The sequence below is a fragment of the Oncorhynchus masou genome, chromosome 9, assembly GCF_036934945.1.
Source record: "Oncorhynchus masou masou isolate Uvic2021 chromosome 9, UVic_Omas_1.1, whole genome shotgun sequence".
Classification (NCBI taxonomy): Eukaryota; Metazoa; Chordata; class Actinopteri; order Salmoniformes; family Salmonidae; genus Oncorhynchus; species Oncorhynchus masou.
Genome location: NC_088220.1, coordinates 49,261,764 through 49,283,472, shown reverse-complemented (window position 1 = coordinate 49,283,472; position 21,709 = coordinate 49,261,764). Strand labels below are relative to the sequence as shown.

At 48.1% G+C, this 21,709-nt stretch overlaps 1 protein-coding gene across 2 annotated transcripts in view; it reads right to left on the bottom strand.

Moving 5' to 3' along the window:
* Positions 1 to 610: 610 nt before the first annotated feature.
* The window catches only part of LOC135545239 (neuronal PAS domain-containing protein 1-like), a 36,867-nt gene continuing 15,768 nt past the window's right edge, over positions 611 to 21,709 (bottom strand). For both annotated transcript variants that reach the window (XM_064972866.1, XM_064972868.1), the window contains exons 4-12: positions 14,418 to 14,485; positions 11,173 to 11,262; positions 7,997 to 8,171; positions 6,173 to 6,285; positions 5,676 to 5,872; positions 5,212 to 5,318; positions 4,680 to 4,827; positions 2,635 to 2,747; positions 611 to 2,371 (exon numbers count right to left, since the gene is read on the bottom strand). In XM_064972866.1, coding sequence (XP_064828938.1) covers positions 1,371 to 2,371; positions 2,635 to 2,747; positions 4,680 to 4,827; positions 5,212 to 5,318; positions 5,676 to 5,872; positions 6,173 to 6,285; positions 7,997 to 8,171; positions 11,173 to 11,262; positions 14,418 to 14,485 — 2,012 coding nt within the window. In that variant the 3' untranslated portion in view covers positions 611 to 1,370. The remainder of the gene's footprint in view (positions 2,372 to 2,634; positions 2,748 to 4,679; positions 4,828 to 5,211; positions 5,319 to 5,675; positions 5,873 to 6,172; positions 6,286 to 7,996; positions 8,172 to 11,172; positions 11,263 to 14,417; positions 14,486 to 21,709) is intronic.

Genomic DNA, 21,709 nt, shown 5'->3' with positions numbered 1-21,709 from the left:
AGCCAGTGGAATTACAACCGACGCACAGGCGAACAGACATACAGATGGACAGACATCCCCTCGTATGACAGACACGGTCCTATACAGCTGACCCCCGTCCATCAGTAATTCTTCATTTATATCCAGGACAGCGATTTAAGATTGGGGACATTTTAATCTCTAGAATATTCCGTTTGGGATGATGGTCTTTCTCTCATGGCCTCATAATGTTTGGGATGGGATTTCTGGAGATGTGTATAAAAATGAATATCTTTGATATGATTTGATATATGTTTTCCACCCCGCCTCTAATGACGCCTCTATATAATATGGATGTTTCAGACAACCACATTGAGAACAAAAAGCTACAGTTCTTATTTTATTGACCACAACTGTACTAAATCCCCTTGGTCATATTTGAATGACCACACGTTTAATGACCGCGTTTTTAAACTCCTGTGGTCTTTCTTTTAATGTGGTCCGTTTGTGGTATTCATCATGACCACTCTGTAATTTAACCCTTAATGCACACAAGGAAATTCAAAAGTGCTATGTGTTCATAACAAATTTCAGGAAGTGCTCGGACAAATGTGAATAATTCAAAATAAATACCCCCCCCCCCCCTCAGGGCTTCTGAATTCAACTGTAGCATTTCCCAAAGTATGTTCTCTAGTAAGACAATAGTTCTTACACCTCTCCCACTTCACCCCATGGCAACAACATGACAATATAACAGGACTATGGCTTTCATGTCAAACCCAGCACAACCCAGCATCTCTAACTTTCACAACACTTCATTCTGTAGGATCATTTTTCAGTTTTTACAAGACTGAAAACATTACAAAGTGACCAGACAGTAGAGGTATTGTGCGTTCCCCCTCCCATGCCTTTCTTTCCCAGACGACATCATGACAGAACAGCCTCGGAGTGGAATGGAATGTATCTCAGACTCTCTCACTCTCTCTTTAAGAGATGATTCAGGTGGGGGACAAAAATGTCATCCATTTTCTTTTTCTCTTTTTTTCATTCACACTTAAGTCAGTCTGACAGGCTCAGGAACAGTTGTTATAATACTGAGGAAGGAGTAGTGAAGGTATGTCATGGCCCTGTCTCTATGTACAATATGGCTTTAGACATGGAACACTGCACAGTCATTTAACAGCAGCGGAGAGAGGATGTGGTAGACCAGAGAGGGGGACAAAGCTTGGACAGCTAGTGGGGTAAAGTCAAGTGTCAAAGTCCACTTTGAGTGTCACCCATCCTGTCACCTGCGTCGGACACCATCTGACTCCCCCACGGAAGCTGTGCAAATGGTCCTTTGTTCAGTTTCCCAACCCCATATGTCCCAATGTCCTGCCCCCCATGTCTCTCTCTCTAGCCCCTCCTCTCTTTCAGTCCTCCTCGGACCCCGCGGCCCCCCTCAGTCCGTTCACACAGAAGGGGTTGAAGGGATTGTCCGAGGCGGAGAACCCACTGAAGGAGGGCAGGCCGGCCAGCCTCTGGAGGTGGGGGAAGAAGGCTGGGGGGCCCTTGTGGTGGTCGGAGCGCAGCCCCTCAGCACCGAGGTGGGAGTGGGGCAGCTCTGGGGGCGCATAGCGGATGGTACTGGGGGCGTACAGGCTCTGTGGCCCCTGGGGGCCGAGGGCCAGGGGGTGAAACAACACCCGTCCTGCAGCACCCCCCGCTGCCAGTCTATGCAACAGCTCGAAGTCCGGCCCGCCCCCCCTGCCTCCAGACAACATTCCCCGCTCCTCACAGGGTAGAGGGGAGGAGCCGGGCATCGGAGGGGACATGGAGGGGGAGGGCGGGGTGAAAATACCATTGGGTGGGGCTTCACTGCTGGAGGAGGAGTCCGGGATAGGGGTGAGGGGACTGTCGCCGTTCAGGCTGCCGCAGGGTGTGTGTGTGTGTGAGGGTAGCGGTTGTATGTGTGAGGAGGTGTGTGTGTGTGTCCAGCGACCCCCTGCGATCAGTGCCTCATGTTCAGTCTTGATGTTGGGGCGGCCAGAGAGAGGCGAGGACACTACACTCTTCAGGTGCCGGATTACCGCACGGCCGTTGTGCCCCCCGCCGCCCCTTTCGCCCCTCATGGGTGTCTCCTCGCCTCGTTTCGTAGGCCCCTCCTCTCGTTTGACACTCGCGCTGTCTCCCCCATGCTCCCACTCTCTCTCCTCTCCCCCGCTCTCACTGCCCAGGTCTGAGGAGGCTGACACACTCCGCTCTCTCTGGCGGAACTCTTCCAGGCGACGCCGCGTTTCCGCGGGAGCACCCTCAGAGTCAGACCGCAGCGGACGTTTCCTCCTGTCCCCTGATTGGACACCGGGATTATAGATCTCTCTCAGTTTCGAGTCAGGGTCACCTTTACACACAGGGTTTTTCATTGGCTGTGGGCCTGGGGAGGGGAAAAGAGTTGGTGGTATCATTACATTTTGGTCATTTAGCAGACACTCTTATCCAGAGTGACTTACAGGAGCAATAATAGTTAAGTGCCTTGCTCAATGGCACATCGACAGATTGTTCACCTAGTGGTCTGGGGATTCGACCCAGCGACCTTTTGATTACTGGTCTATTGCTCTTAGCCGGTAGGCTACCTGCTGCCCCATCATGTGTGTATGTGTGAGTGTGCGTGTCTATTTTGACTGTGTGGTTCCCTACCCCGGGTTTGTGGTGAGTGTTCCGAAGGGGAGGAGCTGGCTTTCAGACGCTCCGCCCTCAGACTCTCTGGGAGCTGCAGCAGATCCAGGGGAGTGTCTGGGAGCTCTGTCCGACTGAGAGGGATGGAGGAAGAGAGGGAGAGAGAGAGAGAGAGAGAGAGAGAGAGAGGGGGGAGAGAGAAGAGAGAGAGAGAGAGAGAGAGAGAGAGAGAGAGGGAGGGGGAGGGAGAGAGAGAGGGAAAGAGATAGAGAGAGAGAGGGAACGAGAGAGAGATAGAGAGAGAGAGAGAGAGAGAGAGTAAGATAGCGGGAAAGAGAGTGGGAGAGCGAGAGATATTGAGAGAGAGAGAGAGAGAGAGAGAGAGAGAGAAAGAGAGAGGGAACGAGAGAGAAAGAGAGAGAGAGAGGGAGGGAGAGAGTGGGGAAAGAGAGATAGGGAGAGAGAGGGAAAGAGAGAGAGAGAGAGAGAGAGAGAGAGAGAGAGGGAACGAGAGAGAGATAGAGAGAGAGAGAGTGAGGGTGAGACAGTAAATATAAGATAATAAATGCACCTTTTACAGCTCTTGAGTGCTGCAGTAAACCACTGTTTATGTCTCCTGATTTAGCAAGATGGGTGCAGGGAGTACTTTACAGAGAGCTTTATATGGTCTTAACTTCCTTCACACCATTACCCTCATCTATCAACAATACCAACCTCTCCAACTAATACCTCCCATCAACTTCCTTCACACCATTACCCTCATCTATCAACAACAACCAGCCTCTCCAACTAATACCTCCCATCAACTTCCTTCACACCATTACCCTCATCTATCAACAACAACCAGCCTCTCCAACTAATACCTCCCATCAACTTCCTTCACACCATTAGCCTCATCTATCAACAACAACCAGCCTCTCCAACTAATACCTCCCATCAACTTCCTTCACACCATTACCCTCATCTATCAACAACAACCAGCCTCTCCAACTAATACCTCCCATCAACTTCCTTCACACCATTACCCTCATCTATCAACAACAACCAGCCTCTCCAACTAATACCTCCCATCAACTTCCTTCACACCATTAGCCTCATCTATCAACAACAACCAGCCTCTCCAACTAATACATCCCATCAACTTCCTTCACACCATTACCCTCATCTATCAACAACAACCAGCCTCTCCAACTAATACCTCCCATCAACTTCCTTCACACCATTAGCCTCATCTATCAACAATACCAGCCTCTCCAACTAATACCTCCCATCAACTTCCTTCACACCATTAGCCTCATCTATCAACAACAACCAGCCTCTCCAACTAATACCTCCCATCAACTTCCTTCACACCATTACCCTCATCTATCAACAATACCAGCCTCTTTAACTAATACCTCCCATCAACTTCCTCCACACCATTACCCTCATCTATCAACAACAACCAGCTTCTCCAACTAATACCTTCCATCACCCCCCCCCCCCCCAATTTCACGCACACACACACCAGCCACCCATGCTCTCCCGTAGCCAGCCCTGCTCCACTCAGGAGCCCACCCGTAAAGAACTGAGCCCAGACAGGATCGGGGGGGGGGGGCTGCTGGAGAAGTTAATGAGCTCTTGTAATTACAGCACTAAGGAACTAAAACACCATTCAGACCCAACATTCTGACATCTATTTGTTGTAATTATAAAGCCCTGCTTCAATTAGTACTGTAATTCAGCCTGTTCCCCTTGTTTTTGTCCGACTCCTCTCTTGCTCTGTGCGTGAACGTGTGTCTGTTTGTCTTGGAGTGTGTATGTGTGTTTAGGAGCTGGGGGGTTGTGGGTCCTGAGACAGAGAATCCATGTGTGAATACTGGTATCATTGAGGCGTTGGAAATGAACAAAGCCCTACATAATGCTTCGTCATTACAGGTTAGTATATTCAAATGACGGTGGACTGAAGGAGCCAGACGCCTTGTCTAAGAGCATAATGCTGGATGCGTTGTCTGCTGCGGTTGACCTGAGGCTACCGTGGCGACGGGGGTGACTGGCAACGGGTTCTGACTGGCGACGGAGCTGACCTGATGACGTAGTTGACCCAGATGACGTTGCGTTCGTGGGGGGCTTTGTGGTTGATGGAGACGGTGGCACAGGACTGGACCCACAGATAACCCCCTCTCCTCTGGAGCCAACGGTAGTACCCGGTCACCACCTGACCCTTCCTCAACACTGGGAGGGAGAGAGAGAGAGAGAGAGAGAGAGTAAAGAGAGAGTTGGCGTAGCACTACAGGACTTTGACAGCAGAGGGCGCTGATTGCAAAATATGAACTTAGTCAAATGTTAACGTTAACAGGTGAACGCACACACACACGCACACACACGCACACACACACACACACACACACACACACACACACACACACACACACACACACACACACACACACACACACACACACACACACACACACACACACACACACACACACACACACACACACACACACACACACACGCACACACACAGGCACAGACACACGCACGCACACACACGCACGCACGCACACACATGCACACACGCACACACACACAGAGGGCAGGGCAGTGACTCACAGTCCTCATGGCTCTGTCTGATGTTATCCAGGTCTTCCACGTGGATGAAGTGGTAGCAGGTGTGTCCCACCACCTCTGCCGGGCTCAGGTCCATGTACTCTGAGATCCTACAGGGATGGTTTTATCCACGTGATGTAAACATAATAGACACACATACACAGGCAAACAAACACATACCATTTCTTAATGGAGTCAAATACAACCATAAAATGATTCACAGTACAGCCATATATGCGCCCCATACAGACATCAGCCCCTGTGTGCAGCCGTGTTGTTGATGTGTTGTTGTGTTGTTGTGTAGCTGCGTTGGCGTGTTGTTGCATTGTTGATGTGCTGTTGTGTACCGTTGTGACGTTGTGTAGTTGTGTTGTTATGTTGTTGTTGTGTTGTTGTGTTGCTGTGTAGCTGTGTCGGTGTGTGTTGTTGTCGTGTTACTGTGTCGTCGTGTGTCACTGTAGCTGTACCTGTTCTCGCAGTAGGTGACCTGCAAATCCATGTTGACCCGGAAGACAAACATCTGGCTCTCCATGCGCACCTCGTTCAGCGTGGAGGGCGGGAGCGTGTGCGCAAGGGCCACCAAGCCCATTGGCCGACGCACCGAGCGGGCGGAGCCTGGCACCATGGCAGGGCGACAGCGGATTCGCCCGGTCACATGGATCACCTGACAGGAAGAGTTTACAGTAACTTGCACGGTTGCACATGTACATTGTCTCTACTAAACGAACGACGAGTAGTCCATTACTAGAGTTGCAAAACTCTTGTAACTTTTCAGAAATGCTCTGTTTTTACAGAAATCCTGGCTGGAAGATTCCTGGATTTACGAGGGAATAAACAGGAAACCGGAATTTTGCCAACCTGTACATTCCAAACAGTCTGAATTATTTCTAGGAATGGAGAGTTTGATTTCTCTCTCTCTCTCTAAATATATATATATATATATATATATGTCTCTTACTCTGACCTTGTAGCCCGAGGACTTGACGTGGAGGCCTCTCTTGGTGAGGGTGGACTTCATACGGATGAAGAAGCCTCGGTCAGGAGGTTCATTCCCAGGAGAGAGGGGGCTTGTGGGGGCTGTGGAGAGACAGGGGGTCGACAGAGTTAGCTTGGGAGAAAAAAACATTTGGACCAGAATTGGACAACATCAGTCCAGGCCTACAGACATGTACAGTGGGGCAAAAAAGTATTTAGTCAGCCACCAATTGTGCAAGTTCTCCCACTTAAAAATATGAGAGAGGCCTGTAATTTTCATCATAGGTACACTTCAACTATGACAGACAAAATGAGGGGAAAGAAATCCAGAAAATAACATTGTAGAATTTTTTATGAATTTATTTGCAAATTATGGTGGAAAATAAGTATTTGGTCACCTACAAACAAGCAAGATTTCTGGCTCTCACAGACCTGTAACTTCTTCTTTAAGAGGCTTCTCTGTCCTCCACTCGTTACCTGTATTAATGGCACCTGTTTGAACTTGTTATCAGTATAAAAGACATCTGTCCACAACCTCAGACAGTCACACTCCAAACTCCACTATGGCCAACACCAAAGAGCTGTCCAAGGACACCAGAAACAAAATTGTAGACCTGCACCAGGCTGGGAAGACTGAATCTGCAATAGGTAAGCAGCTTGGTTTGAAGAAATCAACTGTGGGAGCAATTATTAAGAAATGGAAGACATACAAGACAACTAATAATCTCCCTCGATCTGGGGCTCCACGCAAGATCTCACCCCGTGGGGTCAAAATGATCACAAGAACGGTGAGCAAAAATCCCAAAACCACACGGGGGACCTAGTGAATGATCTGCAGAGAGCTGGGACCAAAGTAACAAAGCCTACCATCAGTAACACACTACGCCGCCAGGGACTCAAATCCTGCAGTGCCAGACGTGTCCCCCTGCTTAAGCCAGTACATGTCCAGGCCCGTCTGAAGTTTGCTAGAGAGCATTTGGATGATCCAGAAGAAGATTGGGAGAATGTCATATGGTCAGATCAAACCAAAATATAACTTTTTGGTAAAAACTCAACTCGTCGTGTTTGGAGGACAAAGAATGCTGAGTTGCATCCAAAGAACACCATACCTACTGTGAAGCATGGGGGTGGAAACATCATGCTTGGGGCTGTTTTTATGCCAAGGGACCAGGACGACTGATCCTTGTAAAGGAAAGAATGAATGGGGCCATGTATCGTGAGATTTTGAGTGAAAACCTCCTTCCATCAGCAAGGGCATTGAAGATGAAACGTGGCTGGGTCTTTCAGCATGACAATGATCTCAAACACACCGCCCGGGCAACGAAGGAGTGGCTTCGTAAGAAGCATTTCAAGGTCCTGGAGTGGCCTAGCCAGTCTCCAGATCTCAACCCCATAGAAAATCTTTGGAGGGAGTTGAAAGTCCATGTTGCCCAGCAACAGCCCCAAAACATCACTGCTCTAGAGGAGATCTGCATGGAGGAATGGGCCAAAATACCAGCAACAGTGTGTGAAAACCTTGTGAAGACTTGCAGAAAATGTTTGACCTCTGTCATTGCCAACAAAGGGTATATAACAAAGTATTGAGATAAACTTTTGTTTTTGACCAAATACTTATTTTCCACCATAATTTGCAAATAAATTCATTAAAAATCCTACAATGTGATTTTCTGGATTTTTTTCTTCTCATTTTGTCTGTCATAGTTGAAGTGTACCTATGATGAAAATTACAGGCCTCTCATCTTTTTAAATGGGAGAACTTGCACAGTTGGTGGTTGCCTAAATACTTTTTTGCCCCACTGTATGTGAGACGTACCAGGCTCGGGGGTCCCGGCCAGGGAGGATGTGGAGGCAGAGCTGGAAGCGCTCTCGGGGGCCACGTGGCAGCCAGCCTCGGCCCTCAGGTGGGGCCTGATGCCCAGACGCTCTGCCATCTCCACATGGTCCGCTGGGTGGATGTAGTCAAACACACTGCTGCCCGTCAACTCCACCTGAACACAATCAAATGTAGAGGTGAGGCACAAACACTCATGCATGAACACATGAATACACGCAACAACACAAGGATGCACACACACCCCTGAGCTGGGGGACAGACACCAATGACAATAATACACACCGGGAAGGATAGAATCCTGTTGTATTTGGTGATTAAAAGTAGCTGAAAGACACCAGGGATATACCATCTGTGAAGGTCAGATTTGACTATTTGAATCTGTTCAATCATTCCCTATTAATTCATAGGCACCAGCGTATCCAGCCCACTCCCAGAGAGGGATGAAGACCACTAACACGTCCCAGCTATCATCCTCCTGCATCATAGTGTCCTCCTCCAATCATTTAAGGTGAGATTCCATTTCATATGATAAAGCGCCTGCCTGCTCCCTGCCTGCTCCCTGCCTGCCTGTCTTCTCCCTGCCTGCCTGCTCCCTGCTGGGCTGCCTGTCTTCTCCCTGCCTGTCTGTCTGCCTGTCTGTCTGCTCCCTGCTCCCTGCTGGGCTGCATGCCTGCTCCCTGTCTGCTCCCTGCCTCCTCCCTGCCTGTCTGCTCCCTGCTGGGCTGCCTGGCTGCTCCCTGTCTGCTCCCTGTCTGCTCCCTGCCTGCTCCCTTCCTGCCTGTGTGCTCCCTGCCTGCCTGTCTTCTACCTACCTGCCTGCCTGCCTGGCTGTTCCCTGCTGGGCTGTCTGCTTGGCTGCCTGCCTGCAGCCTCACACCCTTGTCTGTAGGACATACCCATTTATGAAGGATTAGATCCATTTAGTGTGGGCTTTATGGGATTTCCAACAGGCATTCAAGGACATCACAGCCAGAGAGCTGAGCGAGGGAGCACAGATTAAGTGTGAATGAAGAGATAAAAAAGGAGGGCTAACTCCTGTAAAGTGTAAAAAAAATAAATTTAAACACAAGGAGAGATGATTCGAGTCAGTAACGAGGGATCAGCGGAGAAAGTTTTAAAACAGCCATGTGTTAATGAGTTGCTCGATGTAAATGAGACGTAAACGGACCAGAATCCCCTGGCAGAGACAGGAAGTCAGCCCTGGAGGACCCCAGGCTTCCCACAGTCCTTTGCCCTCCTTCAGTCAAAAGGCAATACTGACGTCTGTGGTACTTTACCTGTCTGTCTACTGTCACTCCATCACAGGGAGGAGAGAGAGAGAGAGAGAGAAAGAGAGAGAGAGAAGAGAGAGAGAGAGAGAGAGAGAGAGAGACAGGAGAGAGAGACAGACAGACAGACAGACAGACAGACAGACAGACAGACAGACAGACAGACAGACAGACAGACAAAAATACATAGGTATAGTGTGGGGGGGGGGGGTTGAGAGAGGGGGAGGGGGAAGAAGGAGAGACATGATATAAATAATAGCAGGGAGCTTTAATATGTATGAGGCATCCGGGCAGTCGTCCACAACACACTCTCAGCCCGCCGCTGACGGATGGGAGAGGAGAGAGGGAGGGGCAGTGATGAGGGCTGCATACTAACCAGTCCAGGATCAATTCCCCGCTCCCTCCATTCCTCCGTCCTCCCTCCTGCCGTGCAGGAGGTAAGGGGGGGTTGAGCAGCAGGACCTGGGGTCCCGGTTCAGAGGGGTGAGGGACATGATCACCTCCAGGTAGCAGGGGAGCGGACGGCGGGTTGTGCCCTTGGTCAAGGTGCCTGACCTGGGCTAAGCCTGTCTAAGAAACCCCACTGTCTGGAGAGGGGCCCCGTGGGTAAGCCAGGGCAGAGGGGTTAGGCTGGGGGACAGGTCAGGGCGGTCCACAGAGAGATCCATGTCCTCCAACAACAACCACCAGTTACATTTCTCTCTCTCTCTCTCTCTCTCTCGCTCTCTCTCCCTCTCCTCCCTGAGAGACAGGGATTTGTTCTGTTAAAGTGTGCATGCCCTTTCTCTCACCTCCCTCCCTCTTTCTGTCTCTCTCTCTTTTTGTCTTGCAGTCTTTTTCTCTCTTGTCAGTTTTTCTAAACGTGGTACTGTGTGTTTTGGAGTTAAGGTAAATCTTGATTGTAATTTTGTTTTAAGGCTGGTGTGTTTAGTTCTGTTTGAGGAGATTTGACTAGTGAGGCCATCTGTTTAAGGAATAAGAATAGCCTTGGTTGTTTACCTATTCAGTCCCGTGATGCATTTCACTTCAACTGCACATTTAAGGTCTATTTGCATACCAAAAATGCTTTCCGTTGCCATTTGGCTGTGTAGTCATTTCACACCTGTTCAGATATATTTCATAATTAGATTTTAAGTTTGTGTTTACCAACAGTTAGCAGAAGAAATATCAAACTGTAACACAAACACACCGGCCCACTCAAATACCACCTATATATCGAAATGTCCTCCCTCTTTTCTCTCTCTCATTCTGTATCCCCCATCCTTTTCCCCCCAAACATATCTTATCACTCCCCTCCCCTCCTCCCTCCCTCTCCCTCTCTATCCCTATCTGTCTCCCCATCCCCCTTGGTGTTTTTTCTCCTCCCCACAATCAATGGAGCTTTTAAGATGCCTATCGATTTGCTCCCTTAGACAGGTCCTGAGCGCAGGGGCGACACTTTGATTGTTGGGCCAGTAATTACTGTTATTATTTATGCATCTGGTCGAAATGGCAGGACTTAACATTCACAGTACAAGAGGCCGCAGGCAATCAACAAAGGTGAGCACCTGGAGGGACGAAGGGAGAGGGAGAGAGAGAGAGAGGCAGAGAGACTGAGAGGGAGAAAGAGAGAAAGAGAGAGAGAGACGGAGAAACTAGAGAGACAGAGAAACAGAGAGACAGAGGGAGAGAGAGTGTGAGAGAGAGAGCGAGACAAAGAAACTAGAGACAAGCAGAAGAGAACAGTCAAAGACATCTAGACACACACAAAGGTGGGAACACACCCAGACACATTACAACGTCTGACATGAAAATGAAAAGAGAGATGAGTAATCTGAGTGAGTGAGTGAGTGAGTGTGTGTGAGTGTGTGAGAGAGTGTGTGTGCGTCCATGTACAGAAGGCCTTACCTGTGAGAGGCCCAGGTAGATGGAAACAGTCTCTGATATGTAGAGGAAGCGTCCCTCTGAGCTTACCACAAACACAAAGCCGTCCAGGGACTGTGGAAGCAACACACACACACACACACACACAGCCAGACAGACAAATTAGAGCAATTAGCGTGTATCGAGCAAATTACAAGGAGAGGCTGCCTGCCGCTGGAGAACCACCAACAACCAGCCCTTCACCGCTCAGTCTCTCCGACCTCTCTCCCCTCCTCTCCCGCCCACATCAACAGTCCTGTCTGTCTGGCCCCTCAGGTACACACAACACACTACTGGTAAACACCACCAGCCTGTTCAGAGAGTCAACAAGGCACATTGAACACAGAGCCGGCAGACACCAGCGGAGCCATTTCAATCAGCGTCAATAACGGTAGGACGGCATGGTGCTTCCTGTTGTGTTGTGTCTGTCTGCTGACCAGAGACACCGGTAGGTAGGTAGAGACAAGAGGTAGAGACAGGGAGGGGGTGATTATGATGGTAAGTGAAAGGTATACAGCCACCCCATTAGGAAGGACTCCGTCACAGAATAATATTCGTCGTAATAACTAGCATTCACACAAGTGAGTAGCGGCGGTGTGCTGGGAAGCTCGGGCCACTTTGCTGAAGAAAGATTGCTGTTTTGGCAGCGGCGCTTAAAGTGCCGCTAATTTATGCAACTGACACATTCAGTATGCAAATGCGAGTGGCCGGGGTGTGGGGGGCGCGGCGAGCCCGGCTGAATGGCAGAGAAATAAAGTGCAATTATCATGCTATTACTGACAGAGGACGGCAAGAGGAAAGAATCATAGCTTTTTCTGAAGCCCTAATTTGATTTCTATCAGCGTCGTTCCTCCTCAGAACGTTCGGCGCAGACGGCAGTCTTTTGTCTCAGCATACCTCTGTCATTTAGGACAACCCATACCCCCCCCCCCCGTCTGTCACCCTTCTCCTCTTTCACTCCCGCGTTCTATCACTCCTCTTTCTCTTTTCTGTCCTCTGCAGTCATTTGTCGTTGTTTGATCGTAATACGGTGGGGCGGTGCAATGTTTTTGTGGTTTTACATTTTTTTAGTGTGTTGACTGGCTGGAGGAGACGTCAGAGGGGCCTAGCATGTCTTTATAGGCAGGAGGAGACGTCAAAGGGGTCCAAGCATGTCTTTAAAGGCAGGAGGAGACGTCAGAGGGGCCTAGCATGTCTTTACAGGCAGGAGGAGACGTCAGAGGGGTCCAAGCATGTCTTTACAGGCAGGAGGAGACGTCAGAGAGGTCCAAGCATGTCTTTAAAGGCTGGAGGAGACGTCAGAGGGGCCTAGCATGTCTTTAAAGGCAGGAGGAGATGTCAGAAGGGTCCAAGCATGTCTTTACAGGCAGGAGGAGACGTCAGAGGGGTCCAAGCATGTCTTTAAAGGAGGAGGAGACGTCAGAGGGGCCTAGCATGTCTTTACAGGCAGGAGGAGACGTCAGAGGGGTCCAAGCATGTCTTTAAAGGAGGAGGAGACGTCAGAGGGGCCTAGCATGTCTTTACAGGCAGGAGGAGACGTCAGAGGGGTCCAAGCATGTCTTTAAGGGCAGGAGGAGACGTCAAAGGGGCCTAGCATGTCTTTAAAGGAGGAGGAGACGTCAGAGGGGCCTAGCATGTCTTTACAGGCAGGAGGAGACGTCAGAGGGGCCTAGCATGTCTTTACAGGCAGGAGGAGACGTCAGAGGGGTCCAAGCATGTCTTTACAGGCAGGAGGAGACGTCAGAGAGGTCCAAGCATGTCTTTAAAGGCTGGAGGAGACGTCAGAGGGGCCTAGCATGTCTTTAAAGGCAGGAGGAGATGTCAGAAGGGTCCAAGCATGTCTTTACAGGCAGGAGGAGACGTCAGAGGGGTCCAAGCATGTCTTTAAAGGAGGAGGAGACGTCAGAGGGTCCTAGCATGTCTTTACAGGCAGGAGGAGACGTCAGAGGGGTCCAAGCATGTCTTTAAAGGAGGAGGAGACGTCAGAGGGGCCTAGCATGTCTTTACAGGCAGGAGGAGACGTCAGAGGGGTCCAAGCATGTCTTTAAGGGCAGGAGGAGACGTCAAAGGGGTCCAAGCATGTCTTTAAAGGAGGAGGAGACGTCAGAGGGGCCTAGCATGTCTTTACAGGCAGGAGGAGACGTCAGAGGGGTCCAAGCATGTCTTTAAAAGCAGGAGGAGACGTCAGAGGGGCCTAGCATGTCTTTACAGGCAGGAGGAGACGTCAGAGGGGCCTAGCATGTCTTTAAAGGCAGGAGGAGGCGTCAGAGGGGTCCAAGCATGTCTTTAAAGGCAGGAGGAGACGTCAGAGGGGCCTAGCATGTCTTTAAAGGAGGAGGAGACGTCAGAGGGGTCCAAGCATGTCTTTAAAGGCAGGAGGAGACGTCAGAGGGGCCTAGCATGTCTTTAAAGGCAGGAGGAGACGTCAGAGGGGTCCAAGCATGTCTTTAAAGGCAGGAGGAGACGTCAGAGGGGTCCAAGCATGTCTTTACAGGCAGGAGGAGACGTCAGAGGGGTCCAAGCATGTCTTTAAAGGCAGGAGGAGACGTCAGAGGGGTCCAAGCATGTCTTTAAAGGAGGAGGAGACGTCAGAGGGGCCTAGCATGTCTTTACAGGCAGGAGGAGACGTCAGAGGGGTCCAAGCATGTCTTTAAAGGCAGGAGGAGACATCAGAGGGGCCTAGCATGTCTTTACAGGCAGGAGAAGACGTCAGAGGGGCCTAGCATGTCTTTAAAGGCAGGAGGAGACGTCAGAGGGGTCCAAGCATGTCTTTAAAGGCAGGAGGAGACGTCAGAGGGGTCCAAGCATGTCTTTAAAGGAGGAGGAGACGTCAGAGGGGCCTAGCATGTCTTTACAGCAGGCAGGATAAGACGTCAGAGGGGTCCAAGCATGTCTTTACAGGCAGGAGGAGACGTAAAAACAGAGAAGCAGCGTCACACTGTCAGACTGTCACAGGAATAAACATTGCTACCTTGTCCCACTAACAATTACAGCATGCTGTGACGATAATAATATTTACATGGTTGAATATTTAAATATTTTAAACATGTCAACAAACAAAAGTGCAGAGAATTAACCTCTTGAATAACCTGGCTAAATGTGTACTATTTTAAAATGCTGTTTGTTCTCAATGACACGCTTGTACTGTATAATAAATACATTTGAAAGGAACCCTGTGTGTGTGTGTGTGTCTGCGTATGTGTGTCCGCATGTGTGTGTGTGATGTTTACCTGTAACAAGTGTGCTCCTAGGTGCTGTTCGAACATGTCAGTGGCCAGAGAGTGGGAGGAGCGTCGCACTGCAGGGACACAGATCGACACACACTGATCAACACACACTGATCAACACACGTCAGATCGACACACGTCAGATCGACACACGTCAGATCGACACACACTAATCAACACACATCAGAACGACACACACTGATCGACACACGTCAGATCAACACACACTGATCAACACACGTCAGAACAACACACACTGATCAACACACGTCAAATCGACACGCACTGATCAACACACGTCAGATCGACACACACTGATCAACACACACTGATCAACACACACTGATCAACACACGTCAGATCGAAACACACTGATCAACACACATCAGAACGACACACACTGATCAACACACACTGATCAACACACGTCAGAACAACACACACTGATCAACACACACTGATCAACACAAACTGATCAACACACATCAGAACGACACACACTGATCAACACACACTGATCAACACACACTGATCAACACACGTCAGATCGACACGCACTGATCAACACACATCAGAACGACACACACTGATCAACACACGTCAGATCGACACACGTCAGATCGACACACGTCAGATCGACACACGTCAGATCGACACACACTGATCAACACACATCAGAACGACACACACTGATCAACACACACTGATCGACACACGTCAGATCGACACACACTGATCAACACACATCAGAACGACACACACTGATCAACACACGTCAGATCGACACACGTCAGATCGACACACGTCAGATCGACACACGTCAGATCGACACACACTGATCAACACACATCAGAACGACACACACTGATCAACACACGTCAGATCGACACACGTCAGATCGACACACACTGATCAACACACATCAGAACGACACACACTGATCAACACACGTCAGATCAACACACGTCAGATCGACACACGTCAGATCGACACACGTCAGATCAACACACATCAGAACGACACACACTGATCAACACACGTCAGATCGACACACGTCAGATCGACACACGTCAGATCGACACACGTCAGATCGACACACGTCAGATCAACACACATCAGAACGACACACACTGATCAACACACGTCAGATCGACACACGTCAGATCAACACACACTGATCAACACACATCAGAACGACACACATTGATTAACACACGTCAGATCAACACACGTCAGATCGACACACGTCAGATCGACACACGTCAGATCGACACACGTCAGATCAACACACATCAGAACGACACACACTGATCAACACACATCAGATCGACACACGTCAGATCGACACACACTGATCAACACACATCAGAACGACACACACTGATCAACACACATCAGATCAACACACGTCAGATCGACACACGTCAGATCGACACACGTCAGATCGACACACACTGATCAACACACATCAGAACGACACACACTGATCAACACACATCAGATCGACACACACTGATCAACACACGTCAGTTCGACACACACTGATCAACACACATCAGATCGACACACACTGATCAACACACATCAGATCGACACACACTGATCACCATACACTGATCGACACACGTCAGATCGACATACACTGATCAACACACACTGATCGACACACGTCAGATCGACACACACTGATCAACACACATCAGATCGACACACGTCAAATCGACACACGTCAGATCGACACACGTCAGATCGACACACGTCAGATCGACACACGTCAGATCGACACACAGAGATATGAGGCAGCTAATCACTTTTAAACGATGCTTCATTGTTAGTCTGCAAAAAGTATATTTTTAAAATATATAGTAGTGTGGTTGATTTAACTTCCCTAAGGGAAATGGCTGTTTTTAACACACACACAGGCAACCAGGCACAGACACACGCACACATACCTCTACAGCCTCACCACTCCTAATGCATCCCAAACACAAGCTATTACAGAAGCATTGCCATCAAAGCATAGCTGTTTACGGAGATAATTACAACTGAGAGAAAGAGGAAGACAGAAATAGAGAAAAGGAGATATGGAGAGAAACCAAAATAGAGAGTATCAGAGAGAGAGAAAGATGGATAGAGATTGTGTGTGTGTGTGTGTGTGTGTGTGTGTGTGTGTGAGAGAGGGAGAGACAGGGGTTAAATCCACAATTCCCGTTTCTACCGCTTTATGTCAAATTGTGTGTGTGTGTTAGTGTGTGTGTGTGCGTGAGTGAGTGAGTGTGTGTAGGGATCGCCAGATATCCCTGTCCATGTGTCGTTGCAAGGCTTTGGGAAATCAATACATGTTATGACAGCAAAATTAAAGTGCTGTTCTGGGTTACAACTGAACACAGAGGGGGGAGGCACACATCCGTCCCCCCTCCGTCTGTTCATCGTGTCCCTGCCATCGGTCAGCCAACAGAAGAGAAGACATTCCTTTAGACCTGCACGCACATACAAATACCCCCCCCCACACACACACACACACACACACACTCAGAAATAAACAGTTGCCGGACAAAGCCCCAGTGCCATTGTGAAATTGGGGTCCCCATGTGTGAAAGCTTAGGAATATCAATGAGGCTGGTCCATTCAGACTGAAAGGAGATCTGGGACTGGGGACCTTACAGCCACAACTCAGAAGCTAACCCAGAGGGGGAGGGGACCCTGTCGCTCTGCCTGCCTGTCTGGACCCTAGTGGGGCAACGGGGAGAGGGCTGGCCCACTGGTACCAACCCCCATCATCATAAGGCCCCCCCCCCACCATGGGTGATCAGTGGTGATGAATACTGTCAGGGGGCCTGAGGAAATGGTGGGTGTGACATGAGGCCAGTGGGGCTGACGGATGAGTCTACACACAGATCCATTTACTGCAGTCACTCCACCCGCCTGCCTGCCATGCCTGGGGTCACACAATTGGGCGGCCAAGAAACCAAAACAGCCTCAACAGTGTGTGTGTGTGTGTGTGTGTGTGTGTGGTGATGGTAATGTTCAGGGGCCTTACAAAGGTGCAGGGTATCTCACCCTGAGAACAAAGATCCTTCTGTGTTAGTGGAAATAAGTGTGTGTGTGTGTGTGTGTGTGTGTGTGTGTGTGTGTGTGTGTGTGTGTGTGTGTGTGTGTGTGTGTGTGTGTGTCATAGGAGAGCTCTTGGGGTACCTTCTATCACATTGACTTTTAATTAGCTTGGCTAGATTTGCTCTCCGTGTTTTAATTTCATTTGTGGAATGGGATGAAGCGTCCATGTTAATTACAGTGTGACTCGCAGGTCAGTTTTGGGGGGCTCTTCCTGATGTTCCTCACTGATAGAAGAGAGAAATTTGATTGCTTGATATTTATGCTTCTGTTCTATACATAATTTAGTCCAAGTTCACTCACCCCTCCCCCACCTCTCTTTTTTTTTTTTACTTTCCACCCCATAGCTGTTGACCTTTAAACCTAGTTATGACGTTACCATGGGAACCAAATACAGTCAGGTTCAACAGTTTTGGCACCCTTGAAAAAGATGAGCGAAAAACTGTTTAATAAATAATCCAAATACTGAACTATATTGTATGTATGTTAAAAAACGGGACTATTCTATTATTTATACCAATACAATCGCTCAGATAATGATTTAGTTTAACAAGTCCTGTTTAGAGTTTCTCAAAAAGATAAGGCTCAACACTATTACCACCCGGTGTTCTTATTATTATTACCACCCGGTGTTCTTATTATTATTACCACCCGGTGTTCTTATTATTATTACCACCCGGTGTTATTATTATTACCACCCGGTGTTCTTATTATTATTACCACCCGGTGTTCTTATTATTATTGCCACCCGGTGTTCTTATTATTATTACCACCCGGTGTTCTTATTATTATTACCACCCGGTGTTCTTATTATTATTACCACCCGGTGTTCTTATTATTATTACCACCCGGTGTTATTATTATTACCACCCGGTGTTCTTATTATTATTACCACCCGGTGTTCTTATTATTATTGCCACCTGGTGTTCTTATTATTATTACCACCCGGTGTTCTTATTATTATTACCACCCGGTGTTCTTATTATTATTACCACCCGGTGTTCTTATTATTATTACCACCCGGCCTGTACAGTATACACACAATATTCCTAAACATGCATCCTGCAATAAGGCTCAACATTATTACCACCCGGTGTTCAATGCTGTTCAATACCTCACCTTGCGAGGATAACGACAGTGAGCCTTTTTTCTAAAAACAAAATATGAGATTGGAGAACATACAGTACCTTCGGAATGTATTCACACCCCTTTGAATATTTCCACAATTTGTTGTGTTACAGCCTGAATTTAAAACGGATGGAATTGAGATTTTGTGTCACTGACCTACACATAATAACCCATAATGTCAAAGTGGAATTATGTTTTAAGAGATTTTTCACAAATTAATTAAAAATGAAAAGCTGAAAAATGTTGAGTCAATAAGTGTTTCCAGCCCTTGGTTATGGCAAGCCTAAATAAGTTCAGTAGTAAAAATGTGCTTAACAAGACACATAATAAGTTGCATACAAAGATACAGGCATCCTTCCTAACTAGCTGGAGAGGAAGGAAACTGCTCATGGATTTCTACCTTGAGGCCAATGGTGACTTTAAAACAGTTAGAGTTTTAATGGCCGTGACAGAAGAACTGAGGATGGATCAACAACATTCTAGTTACTCCACGATAAATGACAGAGTGAAACGAAGGAAGCCTGTACAGTATAAACACAATATTCCTAAACATGTATCCTGCAATAAGGCACTAAAGTAAAACAGCAAACATTTTGACAGAGAAATGGACTTTATGTCTTGAATATAAAGCGTTATGTTTGGGGGGAAATACATTTGTGAATACTGTGTGAATACTGTGTGAATACTGTGTGAATACTTGTGTCATTGAGATATTTATGCATTTAATTTCAATACATTTGCTAAAGATTCTAAAAACATGTTTTCAGTTTGTAATTATGGGGTATTGTAAGGTTCTGTATTTCATTTTCTTAGTCAACCTTGTGTTCTGTTTCGTTGTCTTCTTGAACGTAGCCCTGTTTCTTTGTGTTCTTGAACGTAGCCCTGTCTTTCATTTTAGTTACTCACCTGGTCTCATCAGCTCCTTATTTCGTTCAGTTCATTCTGTTTGTTCCTTTGTGGGGTATTGTTCGTTTTGACTCTACTAAGCCTTTTCCCAGCTCGTTTGTGAGAACCAGTTATAGCCTTCAGCCCTAGTTTTGATTCACCTGCCTGTTTGCCTACCTGTGTGTGACCATTGCCTGCCTGTGACCACGGCTCCTGCCTTCTGCGAAGGCGAAATAAATACCTGCTGCGCTCTGCGCGTGAATCTACCCCTTTTTCTCCCTGAGTATTCATTACAGAATACCTCAGTAATGGATACTCAGGGAGAAAAAGGTGTAGATTCACATGCAGAGGAATCGTGGTCACAGGTAGGGAAACAGGCAGGTGAATCAAAACTAGGACTGAAGGCTATAACTGGTTCTCACAAATGAGTCCGGAAACTGAGATCGCCATTGCAAAATGTTGATTTTTTTTCCCGTAGCTAATAAACCATTTCTTTGTGGATTTTGACGTGTGCTTGGGGTTATTGTCTTTCTGGAAGATCTACTAGAGGCCAAGTTTTATCAACCAGGTTTTTGCCAAAAATGTCCTGCTACTGGGTAAAGTTCATGACTTCAACAAGTGTAACAGTATAACTTTCGTCCGTCTCCTCGCCCCAGGGACCCTCTGCACACATCAACAACTGACACCCACGAAGCATTACTCAGGTTTGCTTAGGTGTCGTTTCATATGTCTTTTCATCACCTAGCAACTTCTTTACTGAACTCCAATTTTGAGTGTGTGCGTGTGTGTGTGTGTTACCCCTGTAAGAACAGACAGGGTTTGAGACGACAGACAGGAGAGAAAGAGCAACCATAATCGCAACGTCCTTCTCCACCGCAATTATCCTCTCACTCTGCAATCCTTCGCTCCCTCCCTCCCTCTCTCTCCCTGTTTCTCTTTCACTGTCGCTCCCTCACTTCTTCCGCGGTCGAACATAATTTGAGTGCAATTAACTTCCCTTAAAAGCCACTGCTGCTTTAAACGCCGAGAATTAGGTGGGAGGCAGACATGGAGAAAGTGAGGGAGAGCGACGGAGGAGAAGTGATGAGGAGACAGTAAGACAGAGAGAGAGAGAAAGAGGGAGAGAGGACAGAGACAGACAGAGAGAGACAGAGAAGTGGGAGTCAAGAGACAGCACGAGAGAGCGAGAGACAGAAAGAGGTGAGTTTGTGTATATACAGAAGTATTGAATAATTGTATTGAATAATATTGAATAATACATGGAATTAAAGGTTCAGGACTAATGCACTCCACTGGAGACCCCCACGCACACACACACACACACACACACACACACACACACACACACACACACACACACACACACACACACACACACACACACACACACACACACACACACACACACACACACACACACACACACACACGCACACACACACACACGCACACACACGGCGGCAGTGTAGCCTAGTGGTTAGAGTGTTGGACTAGTAACCGAAAGGTTGCAAGTTTGAATCCCCGAGCTGACAAGGTACAAATCTGTCGTTCTGCCCCTGAACATGCAGTTAACCCACTGTTCCTGGGCCGTCATTGAAAATAAGAATTTGTTCTTAACTGACTTGCCTAGTAAAATAAAATAAAAAAAACACATAATGGGTGAAAAAGCATCACTATACATCTTTGACAGATTTTACTTTTCCTCAGCTGGTCCTCTCCCTTTCTACCACTCCTTCGTTTTCGTCAACCACCACCCATCCATATATCTCTCTCCTTCTCTTCCCGCTCCCTCGCAGTGTGAAGGTCATGCAATTGATTTTCCCCTGTCTATTCATTTTTCAAGATTGGCTTTGAAACGTGGGAAGCAGACAAAAACCACACTACCCCCCCACCCCACCCCACCTCCTCTCGCTTACCACTGTGGCCCTCACCCACCCCAACCCCCACCACCGCCCAAACCCCGGGAGGAGGAGAGGAGAATGACAGAGGAGGGACACCATTGCAAGAGTTCCCTTCGGGATTCCGTCTGGACACAAAATTCCACATTCCTACAGTGGAATTGCAGCCATGCATCACACTGTAGGTACTCCAGAGTCTATCTACTGGCACCATGATGCAACAGCAGGGTTGGGGTTTAGAGGTTTTTGGACCCGTGACGAAATGGACCTGGG